The sequence below is a fragment of the Bombina bombina genome, chromosome 2 (assembly GCF_027579735.1).
Source record: "Bombina bombina isolate aBomBom1 chromosome 2, aBomBom1.pri, whole genome shotgun sequence".
In the NCBI taxonomy this organism is placed as follows: Eukaryota; Metazoa; Chordata; class Amphibia; order Anura; family Bombinatoridae; genus Bombina; species Bombina bombina.
Genome location: NC_069500.1, coordinates 444,465,117 through 444,485,972, shown reverse-complemented (window position 1 = coordinate 444,485,972; position 20,856 = coordinate 444,465,117). Strand labels below are relative to the sequence as shown.

Genomic DNA, 20,856 nt, shown 5'->3' with positions numbered 1-20,856 from the left:
GCCCTTTACCCATTTGATCTCTATAATTGCTACCTTGTATACCGCCTATGTTTATAGCGCTGCAGAATCTGTTGGCGCTCTACAAATAACCAATAATAATAATAATAATACTAGAGGTAAAACTTTATTATTATAACTGTGTTGGTTATGCAAAACTGGTAAATGGGTAATAAAGGGATTATCTATCTTTTTAAACAACAACATTTTGGTGTTGATTGTCCCTTTAAATTACTTGAAATAAAGCATTTAAACACCTCACACAGATACGTTGTTCATTTTGCATCCAAATACAAGCCACCTCTCTTAAATAACCTATTATCTTGCCAAAATGAATTACAAAAAGCCAATAAAACCAAAATCCTCTTTTCCTGCACCACTTATTTAAGTTATACTTTAATTATTCAGATAGAGCAAGTCATTTTATTCATTGTGGTACAATTTTGTGTGTGTGCTAGTTTACACCATTAAAACTGATAAAAAAAAAGTAAGTAGATCGATAGAAATTAGTCCGTCAATATGGTCTCTCTATAACCCTCTTGACAAGACAAAAGAGTGAAGGCAGACCACATCTAATTTACATTTATCAAGAAACAGGACAAAATTAGATTGTAAATTCCCACGGAAATAGTACCCTCAACTCCTCCTGTATGTGTCTGTCAAATATTTGTCTTGCCTCTTTAAAGTTTTGTATCATTGTTTTATTTAAACAAATTGTACCCATTGACAGCGCTGCTAAATATGTTGCCGCTTTATAAATAAAGTATAATAATAATAAAAGGAGGGAACATTAGTAAAATAAAAACCAGAGTTATACTCACTTATAAATCATTTTATTTTCACAAGTAGTACCATATCAGTACTGGTAGGTAGCTTCTCCCTGACTTTGGTATAGATAAAAATGCTTACTGAAATCTGAAGGGGAGGGAATTCCCATCCATTTACATACACTCACCTTCCTAATTGAGTCAGAACACTTAAAGCTAAGCAAACTTATTTGGATTTTTTTTTTTTTTTAGCCGTCTAGTTTTAGTCGCCAAGGAATTACAATTGTGTAAAATGTTTTTTGTTTTTTTAAAAAGGTGAGAGTTTCCATGGTTATAGTGCAACCTTGCTAAATGCACTTATTTGAATATTTAAAATAACCCCCATAATATGTGGATAAACAACCCAGGGTTGTAAAAGTAAGTAGGATAGCAATATGATACATTTTATATAACTTAGAAGAATATAAAATATAAATTAATATCTCATCAGGACTAAAACAATGCTCCAGAAATCAGGCTATTAAAGCATCAAATGGTAATGACCTGTTTAATCTTTAATAAAATTAATAATTAAAGTAATAATTTCCATTTTCACATAGGTAAATACACTATATGACCAAAAGTATGTGGACACCTCTACTATTTATTGAGATGAGATGTTTCAGCCATACCTATTTGTAACGGGTGCATAACATCCAGCATATAACTATATCATAGGCACTGTCATAGAATGCCACAAGTTATTTCATGAAATTTCTACCCTGCAAGATCTTCCCTGTAAAACTGTAAGTGCTATTATTATGATGTGGAAGTGTCTAGAAACAATAGCCCAGCTACAAAGTGGTGGACCACACAAATTCTCAGACTTGGGCCATCAAGTGCTGAAGCATGTGGCATGTAAAAATCAACTATTATCTGTTGCATTACTCACTACAGAGAACTCTACGTTGGGGGCTTCGTGAAGTGGGTTTTCATGGTCAAGCAGCTGTACACAAGTATCACATCAACATACACAATGTCAAGCATTGGCTTTAGTGGTGTAAAGCACAGCGCCACTGGAGGAGTTGAATCATGTTCTCTGGAGTGATGAGTCACACTTTACTATGTGACAGTCTGATAGAAGAATCTGGGCATGGTGGATGCCAGGAGAACGTTACCTACTGGAATGCATAGTGCTTACTGTAATGTTTGGTGGAGAAAGGATAATGGTCTGGGGCTGTTTCAGAGTTTGACTATGCCACTTTGTTCCTGTGAAGGGTCTAATGCTACAGGATACATTTTAGAAGACATTTTAGATGAATGGGTGCTTCAAAGCTTGTAACAGTTCGGGAAAGGTCCTTTCCTGTTCCAGAATGACTGTGCCCCTATGCACAAAGTGATATCCATGAAGACCTTTTTGAACATTTTATTTTTAGTAGGCTTTATACTAGTAAATAGAGTTATTATAATAATAATAATAATGATAGTAGAAAAAACCATCTACAAGCAAAACTCCTCATATACCTTTACTAGTAGAGAGCTAGAACTTCATGTATGAAGTAGCTTAAGCTGCTCCAAGGACTTTGTGGGGAAGGTTCGCACATGTGAGCCAGCTTCCCTTCACCACCTCTGAGGTGGTGGAGAAAAATCACCTTGAGGTCGCTCAGGGTGATTGACAGGCCCTTCTCCCACGTTACTGATAACACGAGAGAAGAGGCGGGTTTTACACACTCACTTGATAATAATAGCTACAAGCAGCCTGTATGCTGTGAAGGCGACTGGACAACTTCTGAAGTTGAGAAGCTTGTCCACTCTCAACTTATAATACATGTAGGCCATAGTGGCAGATAGCAGCATATGGTGACACGTAAGTGGCTTTGCCACCTCTGATAGAGTTATCCTGTAAGAGAAAGATACTCTGCACAAAGGAATGACCATTACACAGAGTAGTTCAAAAATGTAGTTTAATAAATAATAGAATGTAAACTGTCATATAGTAGAAAATAAAATGAACAAAAATGTATTCACAGTGCTTTCTTCAAAATGATTAAATCTAAAATAAATAACTATCATCTGGTTTAGAATATGAAACAATAATAAAAAAAAAACAACCCAATAACAAACAAACACCATTACAGACATGGTCAGAGTCAAGAGTACACTTTGTTGGTCTGGGATTCTTTTTGTTGCAGTTTTCTGATCAATTCCAATAGATTCATCTGTAATGTAAGTTCCTAGAAACAAAGAAAAATAAAGTTTGTTTTAAGTTCTCTCATTTCAACATAAATAGAGTTAAACAATAGTTGTATTAATGTTTAATGTCATAACACTTTAAAGATACTATTGTAGAATACAGCAGTATTTCAAAGAACATTGCTAAAAATGCAGCAAAAATAAATCTATCTGTACTAAAACTAATACTATTGTTTTTATGCTTACGGTGTTTGTCACTCTGAGCTACTAAAACTGATGGCCAATGAACAGTTATGCAGAAACCTGCTCTTCTTTTTAGTTTCAAAAACCAACTTTAACTTTGTGTTGTGGCAATGTCAAACAAACTCTACTCTTTTATATGCATTTTATACATCCCTTGAAGTCTCATAAGATACTTCATTAAAATTCACTGGCACCGTAACACACACCTGAGTTCTGTACAATAATGTATTTACATAAATATCATAACTGCAGCTTGTATAAATGGCAAATTGTTTATCACTGCAACATGGATGAATGTGTGAATTGCACATAACTATTATATATAATATACTGTTACTGTGTTTCTCAGACACCTACGGCTTGCTAATCGCTAAACAATATAATACATATGATAAACATTTTAAAATATGGTCCTCAGAGGCAGTTTTATTACTGGCCATAGTGAGCTTAAAGGGATAAAAAGGTCAAAAATAAAAAGTTCATGGGTGCATTTCAACTTTTAATACAATTTTTAATTTTGCATTAACAAAAACGATTTTAGTAGAAGTTATTACGGTTTGTCAGTGGCATACGCACATATGCTGTTAGTACCCGTGCACTAGTATTCAAACACCACCCCTTCTCAGAGAGTCAGCAGTGGCTTATATGACAGGAATTAAGTTAGGCTGTTTATATTTGGCATATGATATGAACAAAGTAAAACGGCCATTTAATCTTGTTTTATTTCACTTGGATATCTGTATACTAAGACAGGATAATATATCTTTAAGAAACATATATGAAGGTGTATCAGTGATTTGTTGTTTTTATCCAATGGTATTGCAGATTGCTTTATGAAAAAAGTGTCACACCTGGATTTACTTTTTAACTGTGTCTTCTTCCCATGTTTTAATGGAAGTCATTGAATAAAAGTGAACTTTTAACAATTTGTTGCACCTTTATTTCTTTATATTTTGCACAAATGAAGTCTTCACAGGCACATTACACACCACCACAAGCTCTCTAAGCTTGAATACTGGAGCATAGGCACAGGATATGCAAGTATACCCCTGAAAACCAGTAATAACTATTACTAGAAGCATTTTTGCTTATGGGAGTATATTGCAAAAAACTAAATTTATGCTTACCTGATAAATGTATGTATTTCGGGATATGGTGAGTCCACAGCGTCATCATTTACTGTTGGGAATATCACTCCTGGCCAGCAGGAGAAGGCAAAGAAGACCACAGCAAAGCTGTTAAGTATCACCTCCGTTCCCACAAACCCCAGTCATTTGACCGAAGGGAAATTAAAAAAGGAAAAATACCAAGGTGTGGAGGTGCCTAAGGGTTAGTCAAAAATAACTGTCTTAAAATAAAGGGCAGGGCCATGGACTCACTGAATCCCGAAATAAATAAATTTCAATCAATTTGGTTTTCTTTCCTAAAATATGAGTGAGCCCACAGCGTCATAATTTACTGTTGGAACCAATACCCAAGCTAGAGGACACAGATGACTAGGGAGGGACAAGACAGGTAGACCTAAACGGAAGGCACCACTGCTTGAAGAACCTTTCTCCCAAAAGAAACCTCAGCCGAGGCAGAAGTATCAAATTATAATTTTTTTTTAAAAATTATGCAGAGAAGACTAAATTGCAGCCTTGCAATCTGCTCCACAGAAGCTTCATTGTTCTCTTGAGAAACACAGAAACAGGGCAGAGGACTGGCAAATCCTTAGTCGTCTGTACGTAGAATTACAGAGCACACACAACATCCAGATTGCGCAACAAACATTCCTTATGAAAAGAAGTAATAACAATTTTCTATCTGAAACCACTTAAGGAAGAAAATCCAACTTTGAACGAAGAACCACCTTAGCAGCATAAAAGATAAGATGATCCCACTGCAAGCCGGGAGTTCCAAAACTCTCCGAGCAGAAGAGATAACAAAAAGAAACAAAGCCTTTCAAGATAATAACCTAATGTCTATGGAATGCAAAGGCTCAAACGGAAACTGCTGCAAAAATCTTAGAACAAAGTTAAAGGGACAGTCTATACCCAGTACAACATTTTAATAATGTATTAGTGCATACCAGAGAAGCATCCTTCAACTGGTCACACAGCTATAAACTTGTAAGAAGTATATAAAATATTTAAATACTTATCGTTTTTTAGACTCCTAAAATGGTCGCTAAGCTCCGCCCACTACTGCATATATGTTTTGGTACATTATCTTTTTCCAATCACTGTCGACTCGTAAATAACTTTTCCTGCTCGCACACGCTGATTTTGCACAGGCTAATTATTCCCCAATGCTCTTTCTCCTCATTTTCGTTCCGGATATAATTGTGCACTGCTCTGCATAGTGTTATGTTGTATTTTGCGGGGCAGGGTGAAATCAAATACTTGTAGCAGGCATCGCACTCTGAGAATAGCAGCATGAGAGGATCTGTCTGTACACACACAGCACCACTGTATTATAGAAGTGCTGTGTTAGAGCAGCGATGTGGAGGTATGTTTTTTGAGAGCAGTGGGGGCATATTTTATTAGTGGGACAACACTGCTGCTTGTAATCTATGCCGGAGTGTGCACACCTTCCTGTCAGAGACTTTGAGCCTGTCATAGTGCCTCATCTACTTTCAGTCTGCTGGCTAATTTGTTAATGTATTAAAATGCAGCTCTAACTTTCTCTTCAAGGTGCAGGGGGGACAGTTTTTTTTCCCACAATAGCACACAGCATTCTCTCTCTGCGTTTAGCATTAAACAAACAAGCATGGATCTTTCAGTCCAGTCCTGTTCCCTGTTGTTAATCTTTAACCCCACCCTCCCTTCCTTTATGACCTCTTTCTAATCAGAAGTAGAAGAGAGGCAGTACTCGGCTCACCAGTGCTTTTGCCGGTATGTGTGTGAAGTGATTTATTTTACATTGGGTGTTAGGGCTTTCAGGAGTACTTCAGAGTCTGTCATTTTTGTTTTCTTAAGGGGTATACTGCTTTCTCTTTTAACCTATGAATAATTATACAGCTAATAAATGCACATAAACTGCAACTTCTGTCTTTATTTTATTGGAGCCAAAAGAAGGGACTCTTAAGCAGAACAAAAATGTCTGTGTGTGTGTGAGACACTGTGTGTGACTGTGTGTGTGAGACTGTGTGTGTTACACTGTGTGTGTGTGTGAGACTGTGTGTGTTACACTGTGTGTGTGTGTGTGTGTGTGTGTGAGACACTGTGTGTGTGTGTGACAGTGTGTGTGTGTGTGTGTGTGACACTGTGTGTGTGTGTCTGTGTGTGTGTGACACTGTGTGTGTGAGTGACACTGTGTGTGTGAGTGACACTGTGTGTGACACTGTGTGTGTGAGTGACACTGTGTGTGTGTGTGAGTGACACTGTGTGTGTGTGTGACACGACACTGTGTGTGTGTGACACTGTGTGTGTAAGAGAGACACTGTGCGTGTGACACACTGTGTGTGTGTGAGACACTGTGTGAGAGACACTGTGTGTGGAACACTATGTGAGTGAGACACTGTGTGTGTGTGTGGAACACTTTATGAGTGGGACACTGCGTGTGTGTATGACATGAAGTATGTATAATAAAATGAGTTAAGGAAACCTATGGGACCTATAAAACTACAAATAAGGTGATAAGCAGTGAGTGACCTTACAGGATACACAAAATGTAATTTAAAAAAAGGGAGGGAATTGCCTGATTTGTATTCATTTTTTAAAAGCTTTGTTTAAACCTCTAATTTAGCCTAATTGAAATATGCTGTGCGTGTTTTTTCTGTTATACACTTTAATTTTACAATAATTATAAAATAATAATAATAGTATATGTTAATATTTTAATAGACAACAGCATTCTAGACTAAATGTGCACTTTACAAAAAAAAATATCTTTGTCTACACAGGAATAAAAGTGCACAGGCCAAAACTGTTCTGCACACTGCTTAAAAAATATTGCTGTTGGGTAAAACTTAATGTGGGGGCACAAGTTTAGTAGCAAAATGTCACTGTGTTTCACAGCCAGTGTGAGTGTGTGTGTATGTATGTATGTATGTATGTGTGTGTCACAGCCAGTGTGAGTATGTGTGTATGTATGTGTGTGTGTCACAGCCAGTGTGAGTATGTGTGTATGTATGTGTGTGTGTCACAGCCAGTGTGAGTATGTGTGTATGTATGTGTGTGTGTCACAGCCAGTGTGAGTATGTATGTATGTGTGTATGTATGTGTGTGTGTCACAGCCAGTGTGAGTATGTATGTATGTGTGTGTGTGTCACAGCCAGTGTGAGTATGTGTGTGTATTTCGATCTGACACAGCAGGTCAATTATGAAGATGTACAGCGCAGGCAGCACATGGAAGACACATGAAGCAGTCAGTGGTTTCTGCTTGGTAGCGGTAGTGCCTGGGCGAGTTCTTCAGAGGAGTGCAAACTTTCTGCATATAAGGTAGGCCACAGACTCAGCAGCAGAACCATATACGCCATAGTGTTTAACTGCATACTGTGTTAACATTATGTACAAGGTCTCTCCCTACAGGTGGTCTCCTTAATTTAGCCAGGTTTGTAGCATCCCTGGTTACCTTAAGGGGACCACATGTAGGGAGAGACTGTGTACATAATGTTAACGCATTATGCAGTAATTTATTATAATAAAAATGTCTCCCACAGTTTTTTAGTGTTTACCTAGAGTTTTATATATTGCTATATAAATAGTTAAATATTTATACCACAATTTACACATCCCAAATGCCTTCACCTTTCTCTAACTATTTTTCTTCCTTCTCTTCTCTCTCCCCTTCTCTTTCTCTACTCTTCCTCTTTCTCCATTCTTTCCATCCCTTATCTCCCTTCTTCCGCTCCTTTTCTCCTCTTCCCTCAATCCTTTCTCTCCCTCCCTTCTCACTAACACAGACACACCTACTCATGCCTTCCTACACTGCATTACTCTGCTCACATAACCTTTGGAGGCATTTCTGCCTAAAAAGAGAGGCGGACCTTGCAGATCCACATCCATTTTTGTCAGGACCATGCTTCTTGTTGTAATTGTCTATTCTATTTACTATATATATATGTGTGTGTGTGTGTATGTGTATATATATATATATATATATATATATATATATATATATATATATATATATATATATATGTGTGTATATCCTATATTTTATAAAAGGCCAGGTATGTTTGTTCTGGGCATCTCTCTGCCGCGTTCTTGCTAAAAGTAGCAAGTGGGGCAGTGCAGAAATAGTCTTGCAGAGGTACCGAAGGGCAGTCGTGGTGCCGATCTTTGGTGGTAAGGGAGGGTTAGGAGGGAGACAAGTCGGCGGCCCATCGCTGGGGGGGGTGGGACCGCTACGCTACAGAAAGAAAAATGTTTAGAGCGGCAGTGAGTGGGAAGGAGGGAGAGTGGGCTCCTATAGTGGAGGGGGGATTAGAGGGTGTGCAATCGATCTGGGAGGGGGAAGGGGATAGGGTAATGGGGGGAGGCAGCTACACTACAGAAAAAAAAAATGTTGAGATATAGGGATAGAGGGATATGGATAGAGGGATAGAGCTAGAGGGAGGGGGCAGGAGAGGGTGGGATCGCTGCGCTGCAGAAAAAATTGTTGAGAGCGGCAGGGAGGAGGAATGAGGGAGAGGGGATCCGATTTTTTTTTTATATTCTTTTAATCTCAAAAAACTCAAAGGAGTGACCATGAGGTGTTACCTCAAAAAAATAAAAAAATTATCAATGGATAGTAGCCACCATCTCGCAGCACTACACATGTAATCGATAGCTATGCGCACAGAGCAAAATCAAATTGCTACAGCTGGCACAACTATACACTATGGGCCAGATTACAAGTGGTTATTGCTACCGCAAGTTTGCGGTAGCAATAAGCGCTCACAAAATTAACTAGAAATTAGATCTCTGGTTAATTTTTTTAAAAGTGTCCCAAATGCCCTCAAAAATAAATTTAAAATAAAAAACAACTGCACTAGGCAGTTTTTGGGGTCTAAAGTTGGTGGGGTGTAAAAATGGAACTATAAAGTGCCTTTACATTGTGGTCTATGGGAACTGGGTGTTCCTATAGACCGCAATGTAAATATATATGTATATTTATGTGTATATAGACATATTAACACATAAATATATATGTATATAATCATATACATATATATTTAAAAATGCTTCCCATCGCTGAGGTGCATCAGAATGAGGCTCCCATAGGAGCCTATGGAAGGGCTCACACTCGCATTGTGATTTACTTGTAAGTGCACATTATCGTGCGCTGGTATTACAAAGTGGAGCACTAATCAAGCAATATTAAGCGCTCCACTTGTAATCTGGCCCTACCTAAGGGGGAGGTGTAGAACTTTGTCTCCCTGCAGAGACCGGGAGATCAGGACAACTGTTTTATAATTATTCATAAGTAATGAGGAACTAAAATTCATAAGACTTTATTAACAATAACATAAATCAACAATTGAAGGAAATACATTTTCTTACCAAGAGATTATTAAGATTATTTATATTACAATAATCTCCAGCAGTAGAAAAACTTCAAAATTATAAAGCAAACAGAATGCCACTAGAAAGCTATAATAACTATTGCTAGTTGTAGGAATTGATGTTGGTCCGCCTACAATAAATGTCCCCTACATTTCTGGCTGAGGTTAAAAAAAAAAAAATTGCACTGTGCAATTTGAAATCTAACTGAAAAATCTTAAACGTGCACTGCTAAACTGTAATACAAGAAAACAGCTAGCTGGACAAGAAGAAAGCTATGGGTGGAGCTTAGTGGCCATTTTCAGTTGCTAACAAACGATTATTATTTAAAAGTTTCATGTGCTTCTTACCAGCTTATAGATGTGGCACCTGTTGCAAGATGCTTGTCTGATATGTAACAATAAGTAATAAAGACCAAGTATTCAGTGTAGACTGTCCCTTTAAGGCTCCAAAGAGAAGCAACAGACTTAAACACAGGCCTGATTCTGACTAGAGCCTGACAAAAAGATAGAACATCTGGCACATCCGCCAAAAGTGAGAAAAAAATTTCTTCTTCAGACCTTCCTGGATAAAGGACAAAATCCTAGGAATCCTGACCTGACTTCAAAAGAAGTCCTTGGAGCCACACCAATAAAAGGTATTTACGTAATATCCTTAGGAAAGCTTTCTAGTAACAGGCTTCTGAACCTGAATCAAGGTCACAATGACCGACTCAGAAAAACCACGCTTAGATAGAACTAAGCTTTCAATCTCCAAGCAATAAGCTTCAGAGAAACGAAATCTGGAAGTAGGAATGAACCCTGTGTAAAAACGTCCATCTTCAGAGAAAACCTCCAGGGTGGAAAAGATGACATCTTCACTAGGTCTGTATACCAGGTCCTGCTAATTCACGCAGGAGCTATTAGAATTACTGATGCTCTCTCCTGTTTGAGACAAGCAATGACTCGTGGAAAGAAAGCAAACCGAGGAAACAGGTATGTTAGACTAAAATCCAAAGGAACCGCCAGAGCAACTATCAGGGTGGCCTGCGGATCTCATGACCCTGAATCGTACCTTGGAAGCTTGACGTTCTGTCGAGACGCAATCAAATCAACTCCAGCCCCCCCCCATTTGAGGGTTAACCTGAAGAACACCTACGGATGGAGACCCCACTCCCAGGGATGAAAATATTCTGTCTGCTCAGGAAGATCTCTTCCCAGATGTTCACTCCTAGAATGTGGATGGTAGATAGACATTGTGAGCTACCGCCCATGGAACAAAACCGAGCCACCTCCCTCATGGCTAAGGAACCCAGTTCCTCCCCAAGCCACTGAGGTGAAAATGTCCTACTGGAACCTAATAAACCGGCTAAGGACAACTGAGGACAAGCCCTCAGAGCATTTAAAAATAAATAAATAATAATAAAAAAAAAAAAATTGCTCTCCACTCCATAGATGTTGATGGGGAGAACAGACTCCTCGAGTCCAAAGTCCTTGCGCCTTAAATTCCAGACTGCTCCCCAGCCCAAACAATCACTCAGGAATGTTTTTAGAAACATGTGCCCTGAGACAGATACTCCTGAGAATCTCTTAAAGCTGAACCAGATCTATCCTCCAAGGGAGATCCGAATGGACACCACTCCATTAACTGAGCATACATAACTGCACAGCTCTCAAATGGATTCGAGAAAAGGGATGACATCCCTGGGACCCTCAGACCAATTACCTCCATACATTGAGCCACTAAAGAGTGGCGGGAAAATCAGCTACAGCCGAAATCAAACTCCCAACCCTCTGATTACAAGATGGCTAAATTATCTACTGGAACACTAGAGCTTGCAGTAGGCTAAACAGTAGACTGTAGAGAGAGGTAAAAGGAAGAAATATTTGATTGTCTGACCTCCTAGAAATATTCTCAGATAGAGAATCTAATAAGGTCCCCCAAAAAAATCACTCTTGTAGTTGGATCAAGAGAACTCTTCCCAGATTCACTTCCCATCCATGGGAATGTAAAAAAGACAAGATCTCTTGAAAGAGAGATTGCTGGAAGGGAGGATGACACCTGAACAAATATTGTCCAGGAGGTACCCTGGCCCAAGATCTAAAAGAGTCTTTCTAGGAAAAGATGAATACCAGAAGTGAAGTATGAACCCACACGGACATACGTCCATTGGATGTTAAGCCCAAAGCCTTAACCACTCGGTCATCCTGGTACCCGACGCATCTCAGAAACTTGAGAAGATCCCTGATAATGGGAAGAAGAATATACACATCCTCCAGGTCTATGTTCATCATGAACAGACCCTCTTGAAGCCAAGGAGTAATAGATACTACTTTGAAAGACTGTACTCTGAGAAACTTAAAAGAAAATACCTCCATCCCATTCTTCTCTGGGAGTGATAGTTCCAGTTGGGGAAGGTCCTGAACCCAGTTCAAGAAAGCCTCTCAACATACCTGGACTACAGATACTCTAAGCAAGGAGAAATCTGCCCCTGGGAGGAAATCTTAGACTGCTACCCCCTGGACCAGGACTGGTTTGAGAATCAAATAAAAAATCTGTACTGTCCCTGCAGGAAGAGGGAAAGGAAGACTTTTATTTTAGTCTATTTCACTTGACGTGTTGCAAGAAAAAACCCACCTGTAAAATCAGAGTTAAATTCTGCCAGACCAGGTCCAAACATGGTCTCACCCTTGTAAGGAAGCGCTAGAAAATTGTACTTGGAGGAAACATTAAATATATTGACACATGTCTTGGTCAATTTGCATATTGGACCTGCATTTGCAGAGTTATAAAGCCTAGACTGTGTCGCTAAGCCACAGGTAGGTTCCTCAGCTGACAAAGATTCAGCCATAACACCCCCGTGGGCTAGCACAGCAAGTCAGATTAGACAAGGCATCACTCTAGATGAACAAATACACCTCCAGTGTCTTATCCATGGATCCGTGAAGGAGCAGCTATCCTCTATATGGATCGAAGTTCTCTGAGCCATAGTAGAAATGTTTCCTTCTACTTAAGGCACCGTGCACATTAATGGAGTAAGAGACAGTAGAATCCTTTAAAGGATGTGGAACAGAGAGAAAGGTATCCCTTGCTTCTCCTATTCCTGAAAATTTTCATAGCACGTCTTGAAACACTTCCTCCTAGGAAGGAACATTATCAAAATGATAAGTTTACAAAACTTCCAATGGTTGATAACGACAGAGATATATCGGTATCGTCCAAGTCGCAAAAAGCTTCTTTAACAGTACACAAGGTGTTCAAGCATACATCTGAAGGAGACCACTTCAGCATCAGATGAAGGAATTATACTGTCTGAATCTGAGATTTAACCTTTAGAAGCCACCGGCGAATCCTCCTCACCAGACCAAGGAGAAAGAGCGACCTGTGTAGCAGAAAGTGGAGCAGAAACCTTATCTGAATCTTTAAATGTCCTCTTGCGTTTTCCCTGTGGGAAAGAAAAGGCAGAATAAGCTGAAGATACCGCAGAGGATACTTGAGCTGCAAAATCTGCAGGCGAATACACTCCTCCAGGATATTGAGAGGAACTGCAGGACACTGCATGTGACGCCATAGAGGCTTGGGACAGATAAGGAGAAAGCTGTGGCATTGCCTAAACAGCATCATCCTGGTAGACACGAGGTTCAAATGGCAACAACCTATCTGGGCATTTAATAGCTTGGCTAAGCATGCTGCACAAAATTGCATAGACAAATTATTCTTGTAAAATTTGTCCTGAGAGGCATGAGGCTGAAACAAAAAGAATATCTTTATTTTTCAAAAGATTCATGTAATGTGAGGGACAGAAATGTTCAGAGAACAATTTGGTTCTCAACAGTCAAAAACCAATTATGCCTATGAACAGCCCCCAAAGTATTCATTCTTGTCTGAAAAGAACTTGACACCTCCTAGACTGGATTAGCTGACCACTAAACCAGTGGGATAAATCTTATTTATGAAATTTATGCTGTAGCTTATAAGGCTTTACAGCAAAGAAGGCACACAGAGAATAATAACATTTCCCCCAGGAAACCCCAAAACATAATCATGATTAAAAAGATTAGCTCACTATGCTTTTAATCAATATGTACATACACACTAAGGAAATCTGAAATCTTTATTGAAATTAAGATTCAAGCATACGAGTATATGTAAAGGCAGAGAGAATCTTTACTGAATCCGTTGCAAAGCAAAAACTGCCCAATGATTCTATCTATAAAAAACTTCTGCAAAGCGAAACAATAGGAATCAAATTAACGCCACTCCGTTCTCACGTCGAAGAACGAGGCAGAGTTAAGAACACTGAACTAGAGTCTAAAATGGTGCCGCTCTGCTTATCTGTAGAGAAGTAGGCATGGCCATGAAAACGGCTTGGGAATGAAGTGCATATTATTGTATCACGCTTCATCCTGCCGAAACTAAGCATAATTTGTTATTCACAAGAAACTGTTTCCAAGCTTCCAGACCAGAAATAATAAAATTGACACCGCTCCACTTTCTCTAAAAAGTGGAGGAAATGCAACAGCATACTTGCCCCATAAGAAAGGCCACCTACCCACACATTCACGTAGACACCGCTATCATATTGAACAGTAAAGAAATTGGGGAGGATTAAACCCCAAAGTACCATAAACGGAGGGCTTGTGTGAAAAAAAAACTTTAGATAAGATTAAAGTTAAACCTGAGCCACCAAAAGAGAGTTAACTCCTTACTTTCTTGAAGGAGATTAACTCTTAAGTCTCCAATTTCACATGCCATATAGTCCCTGCCCACTGCCAAAATAAGCCTCATTAAGGATTTTGTGTCTCATATCAATTGCAGGGTCCTTAACCCTTTCAGTGCTAGCCTCCTAGCCCCAGAAGACAAAAAGGCACTTACCTGCACATCTAGCTGTCGGCAGGAGGACAGCTCACCCGGTATGAAAGGAAGCCACTCCTTACAGAGTCCTATAGGAAAACGCAGTGAGGCCAACCTCACAAGTTCTAACTGCTTTAAAGCCACCACTGCTCTACTGAAGAGGCTAACATGGAGTATGGCTAGACCCAATCCTTGACAAATGGGAAAGAACAGAGTAAACCAATCTGGCTTTCTAAAGTAGTTAAAATCTTGCTTGTAGTGAAAGAAATACAATTTTCTTCAGACATCAAAACTTCACCTCATCCATTGACAAAGGCAAATAGAATGACTGGGATTTGTGGGAAGGAAAGTGATACTTAAAGGACCAGTCAACACATTAGATTTGCATAATCAATAAATGCAAGATAACAAGACAATGCAATAGCACTTAGTCTGAACTTCAAATGAGTAGTACATTTTTTTATAACAAATTTCAACGTTATGTATATTTCCACTCCCCTTGTACCATGTGATAGCAATCAGCCAATCGCAAATGCATATAGGTATAGTCTGAATTCTTGCACATGCTCAGTAGGATCTGGTGACTAAAAAATTGTAAATATAAAAGACTTTGCACATTTTTTTTAATGGAAGTAAATTGGAAAATTGTTTAAAATTACATGCTGTATCTGAATCATGAAAATTTTATTTAACCTGAGTGTCCCTTTAACAGCTTTGCTGTGGTGCTCTTTGCCTCCTCCTGCTGACCAGGAGTGATATTCCCAACAGTAAATGATGACGCCGTTGACTCACGATATCTTAGGAAAGAAATACTTATATTTAAAATTTGAAATGCATTCATGCACATTTACATTATTACCTCTCTATACCTTTAAAATAGCTGTCAAAAGAAGACTGTCACAGATGTTGCTATTTTAGTACTTAGTAAGAAAATAGAAAACAAAAACAAAACATGTTTAAGGAATCTAGATATAAATAACAAATATACCCTTTTTTCTATTGAGATAGCAGAATACAAAACACAAACACATTATTAAATACATTTCATTCTATGTGTCTGGAGAATGTTAATCTTAACATTAATAAACAGTTGCTTTTTTTTTTACTTTTACACTAGTTTGTATTTAAAAGACAAATCATGCTTACGTATATGCACGGCTGTTTTTATACTGTATTATTCACTGCATGGTCATCCCTGTGTCATGGGTTTTTAGTTGTCATAGTGACATTTTCATGTAGGCTTTAATTTCTGCTGCCATCACATAGAGATGCCTTCAGTAAATGCAAAATAGACTAAAGGGACATTTATCATTTATTTGAAAGAGCAGGATAAAAGTAAATAAATAATAATTATAGCAAAGTGTAATCTTTTATGCATGAAATATCAGTCATCTCATGTTTGGGAAAATATATATTTAACTACACAGAAAAACGGCAAATGTGGTATTTTGTTTAATTTGTGCCACAAATTGTATTAAAAGTTGCCAATTTCATAATCTTATAAAAGGTGACTTTGCCTGGTTTATTACAATAGCAATGTGAAAGTGTAAAACTGGAAATTACGCTGCTTTTACAAACAGCTTTGGATCCTTTAAAGGGACAGTATACACCAATTTTCATATAACTGCATGTAATATACACCATTATAAAGAAGAATGTGTACAGATACTGATCTAAAATCCAGTGTAAAACCTTTTAAAACCCTACTTAGATGCACCAAGTTTAACACTGTTGATGAGGTTAGGCTGTGAAACCCAGTGAAAGGGGCTGGGAAAGCTGGTAGCGCAGACAATACCCCCTCCCCTGCATATGAAAAACAGAATTTATGCTTACCTGATAAATTACTTTCTCCAACGGTGTGTCCGGTCCACGGCGTCATCCTTACTTGTGGGATATTCTCTTCCCCAACAGGAAATGGCAAAGAGTCCCAGCAAAGCTGGTCACATGATCCCTCCTAGGCTCCGCCCACTCCAGTCATTCGACCGACGGACAGGAGGAAATATATATAGGAGAAACCATATGATACCGTGGTGACTGTAGTTAGAGAAAATAATTCATCAGACCTGATTAAAAAACCAGGGCGGGCCGTGGACCGGACACACCGTTGGATAAAGTAATTTATCAGTTAAGCATAAATTCTGTTTTCTCCAACATTGGTGTGTCCGGTCCACGGCGTCATCCTTACTTGTGGGAACCAATACCAAAGCTTTAGGACACGGATGAAGGGAGGGAGCAAATCAGGTCACCTAAACGGAAGGCACCACGGCTTGCAAAACCTTTCTCCCAAAAATAGCCTCCGAAGAAGCAAAAGTATCAAATTTGTAAAATTTGGCAAAAGTGTGCAGTGAAGACCAAGTCGCTGCCTTACATATCTGGTCAACAGAAGCCTCGTTCTTGAAGGCCCATGTGGAAGCCACAGCCCTAGTGGAGTGAGCTGTGATTCTTTCAGGAGGCTGCCGTCCGGCAGTCTCATAAGCCAATCGGATGATGCTTTTAAGCCAAAAGGAAAGAGAGGTAGAAGTCGCTTTTTGACCTCTCCTTTTACCAGAATAAACAACAAACAAGGAAGATGTTTGTCTGAAATCTTTAGTAGCCTCTAAATAGAATTTTAGAGCACAGACTACGTCCAAATTGTGTAACAAACGTTCCTTCTTTGAAACTGGATTCGGACATAAAGAAGGTACAACTATCTCTTGGTTAATATTCTTGTTAGAAACAACCTTTGGAAGAAAACCAGGCTTAGTACGCAAAACCACCTTATCTGCATGGAACACCAGATAGGGCGGAGAACACTGCAGAGCAGATAACTCTGAAACTCTTCTAGCAGAAGAAATAGCAACCAAAAACAAAACTTTCCAAGATAGTAACTTAATATCTATGGAATGTAGAGGTTCAAACGGAACCCCTTGAAGAACTGAAAGAACTAGATTTAGACTCCAGGGAGGAGTCAAAGGTCTGTAAACAGGCTTGATCCTAACCAGAGCCTGAACAAATGCTTGAACATCTGGCACAGCTGCCAGTCTTTTGTGTAGTAAGACAGATAAAGCAGAGATCTGTCCCTTTAGAGAACTTGCAGATAATCCTTTCTCCAAACCTTCTTGTAGAAAGGAGAGAATCTTAGGAATTTTTATCTTATTCCATGGGAATCCTTTGGATTCACACCAACAGATATATCTTTTCTATATTTTATGGTAAATCTTTCTAGTTACTGGTTTTCTGGCCTGAACCAGAGTATCTATCACAGAATCTGAAAACCCACGCTTTGATAGAATCAAGCGTTCAATCTCCAAGCCGTCAGCTGGAGGGAGACCAGATTTGGATGTTCGAATGGACCCTGAACAAGAAGGTCCTGTCTCAAAGGTAGCTTCCATGGTGGAACCGATGACATATTCACCAGGTCTGCATACCAAGTCCTGCGTGGCCACGCAGGAGCTATCAAGATCACCGAGGCCCTCTCCTGTTTGATCCTGGCTACCAGCCTGGAAATGAGAGGAAACGGTGGGAATACATAAGCTAGGTTGAAGGTCCAAGGTGCTACTAGTGCATCTACTAGAGTCGCCTTGGGATCCCTGGATCTGGACCCGTAGCAAGGAACCTTGAAGTTCTGACGAGACGCCATCAGATCCATGTCCGGAATGCCCCATAATTGAGTTAGTTGGGCAAAGATTTCCGGGTGGAGTTCCCACTCCCCTGGATGGAATCTCTGACGACTCAGATAATCCGCTTCCCAGTTTTCCACACCTGGGATGTGGATCGCAGATAGTTGGCAGGAGTGATCCTCCGCCCATTGAATTATTTTGGTCACTTCTTTCATCGCCAGGGAACTCCTTGTTCCCCCTTGATGATTGATATACGCAACGGTCGTCATGTTGTCTGATTGGAATCTTATGAATCTGGCCTTTGCTAGCTGAGGCCAAGCCCTGAGAGCATTGAAGATCACTCTTAGTTCCAGAATGTTTATCGGGAGAAGAGACTCTTCCCGAGACCATAGTCCCTGAGCTTTCAGGGATTCCCAGACCGCGCCCCAACCCACTAGACTGGCGTCGGTCGTGACAATGACCCACTCTGGTCTGCGGAAGCTCATTCCCTGGGATAGATGGTCCAGGGTCAGCCACCAACGGAGTGAATCTCTGGTCTTCTGATCTACCTGAATCATTGGAGACAAGTCTGTATAGTCCCCATTCCACTGTTTGAGCATGCACAGTCGTAATGGTCTTAGATGAATTCGTGCAAAAGGAACTATGTCCATTGCTGCAACCATCAACCCTACTACTTCCATGCACTGCGCTATGGAAGGACGTGGAACAGAATGAAGAACTTGACAAGTGCTTAGAAGTTTTGACTTTCTGACCTCTGTCAGAAAAATCCTCATTTCTAAGGAATCTATTATTGTTCCCAAGATGGGAACTCTTGTTGACGGAGACATAGAACTTTTTTCTATGTTCACCTTCCATCCGTGTGATCTGAGAAAGGCCAGAACGATGTCTGTATGAGCCTTTGCTTTTGACAGGGACGACGCTTGTATTAGAATGTCGTCCAAGTAAGGTACTACTGCAATGCCCCTCGGTCTTAGAACCGCTAGAAGGGACCCTAGTACCTTTGTGAAAATCCTTGGAGCAGTGGCTAACCCGAATGGGAGGGCCACAAACTGGTAATGTTTGTCCAGAAAGGCGAACCTTAGGAACTGATGATGTTCTTTGTGGATAGGAATATGTAGGTACGCATCCTTTAGATCCACGGTAGTCATAAATTGACCTTCCTGGATAGTGGGTAGAATCGTTCGAATGGTTTCCATCTTGAACGATGGTACCCTGAGAAATTTGTTTAGGATCTTCAAATCCAAAATTGGTCTGAAAATTCCCTCTTTTTTGGGAACTACGAACAGATTTGAATAAAATCCCATTCCTTGTTCCTTTATTGGAACTGGGTGTATCACTCCCATCTTTAACAGGTCTTCTACACAATGTAAGAACGCCTGTCTCTTTATTTGGTTTAAGGATAAGTGAGACATGTGGAACCTTCCCCTTGGGGGTAGTTCCCTGAATTCCAGAAGATAACCCTGAGAAACTATTTCTAGTGCCCAGGGATCCTGAACATCTCTTGCCCAAGCCTGAGCAAAGAGAGAGAGTCTGCCCCCTACTAGATCCGGTCCCGGATCGGGGGCTACTCCTTCATGCTGTTTTGTTAGCAGCAGCAGGCTTCTTGGCCTGCTTACCCTTGTTCCAGCCTTGCATCGGTTTCCAGGCTGGTTTGGGTTGTGAGGCATTACCCTCTTGCTTAGAGGATGTAGAATTAGAGGCCGGTCCGTTCCTGAAATTGCGAAAGGAACGAAAATTAGACTTATTCTTGGCCTTGAAAGGCCTATCTTGTGGAAGGGCGTGGCCCTTTCCCCCAGTGATGTCTGAGATAATCTCTTTCAATTCTGGTCCAAATAGAGTTTTACCTTTAAAAGGGATGTTAAGCAATTTTGTCTTGGATAACACATCCGCTGACCAAGACTTTAGCCAAAGCGCTCTGCGCGCCACGATTGCAAACCCTGAATTTTTCGCCGCTAATCTAGCTAATTGCAAAGCGGCATCTAAAATAAAAGAGTTAGCCAACTTAAGTGCGTGAACTCTGTCCATAACCTCCTCATATGGAGTCTCTCTACTGAGCGACTTTTCTAGTTCCTCGAACCAGAACCATGCTGCTGTAGTGACAGGAACAATGTACGAAATGGGTTGTAGAAGGTAACCTTGCTGTACAAAAATCTTTTTAAGCAAACCCTCCAATTTTTTATCCATAGGATCTTTGAAAGCACAACTATCCTCGATAGGAATAGTAGTGCGCTTGTTTAGAGTAGAAACTGCCCCCTCGACCTTAGGGACTGTCTGCCATAAGTCCTTTCTGGGGTCGACCATAGGAAATAATTTCTTAAATATAGGGGGGGGGGAACAAAAGGTATGCCAGGCTTTTCCCACTCCTTATTCACTATGTCCGCCACCCGCTTGGGTATAGGAAAAGCGTTGGGGTGCACTGGAACCTCTAGGAACTTGTCCATCTTACATAATTTCTCTGGAATGACCAAGTTGTCACAATCATCCAGAGTAGATAACACCTCTTTAAGCAGTGCGCGGAGATGTTCTAATTTAAATTTAAATGTCACAACATCAGGTTCAGCTTGTTGAGAAATTTTTTCTGAATCTGAAATTTCCCCATCTGACAAAACCTCCCTCATGGCCACTTCAGATTGGTGTGAGGGTATGACAGAACAATTATCATCAGCGCCCTCCTGCTCTTCAGTGTTTAAAACAGAGCATTCGCGCTTTCTCTGATATGTAGGCATTTTGGATAAAATATTTGCTATGGAGTTATCCATTACAGCCGTCAATTGT

At 39.9% G+C, this 20,856-nt stretch overlaps 1 protein-coding gene across 2 annotated transcripts in view; it reads right to left on the bottom strand.

The window, feature by feature from the left end:
- Positions 1-2,690: 2,690 nt before the first annotated feature.
- The window catches only part of LOC128649036 (protein DGCR6), a 122,598-nt gene continuing 104,432 nt past the window's right edge, over positions 2,691-20,856 (bottom strand). The window contains exons 5-6 of one of the 2 annotated variants that reach the window (XR_008400640.1): positions 15,176-15,279; positions 2,855-2,977 (exon numbers count right to left, since the gene is read on the bottom strand). Coding sequence is in view for 1 of the 2 variants with exons in the window: in XM_053702072.1 (XP_053558047.1) it covers positions 2,894-2,977 (84 nt within the window). In the remaining variant the exon portion in view is untranslated. Of the gene's footprint in view, positions 2,978-15,175; positions 15,280-20,856 lie in introns of both variants that reach the window. The other variant, XM_053702072.1, reaches the window with a different exon arrangement.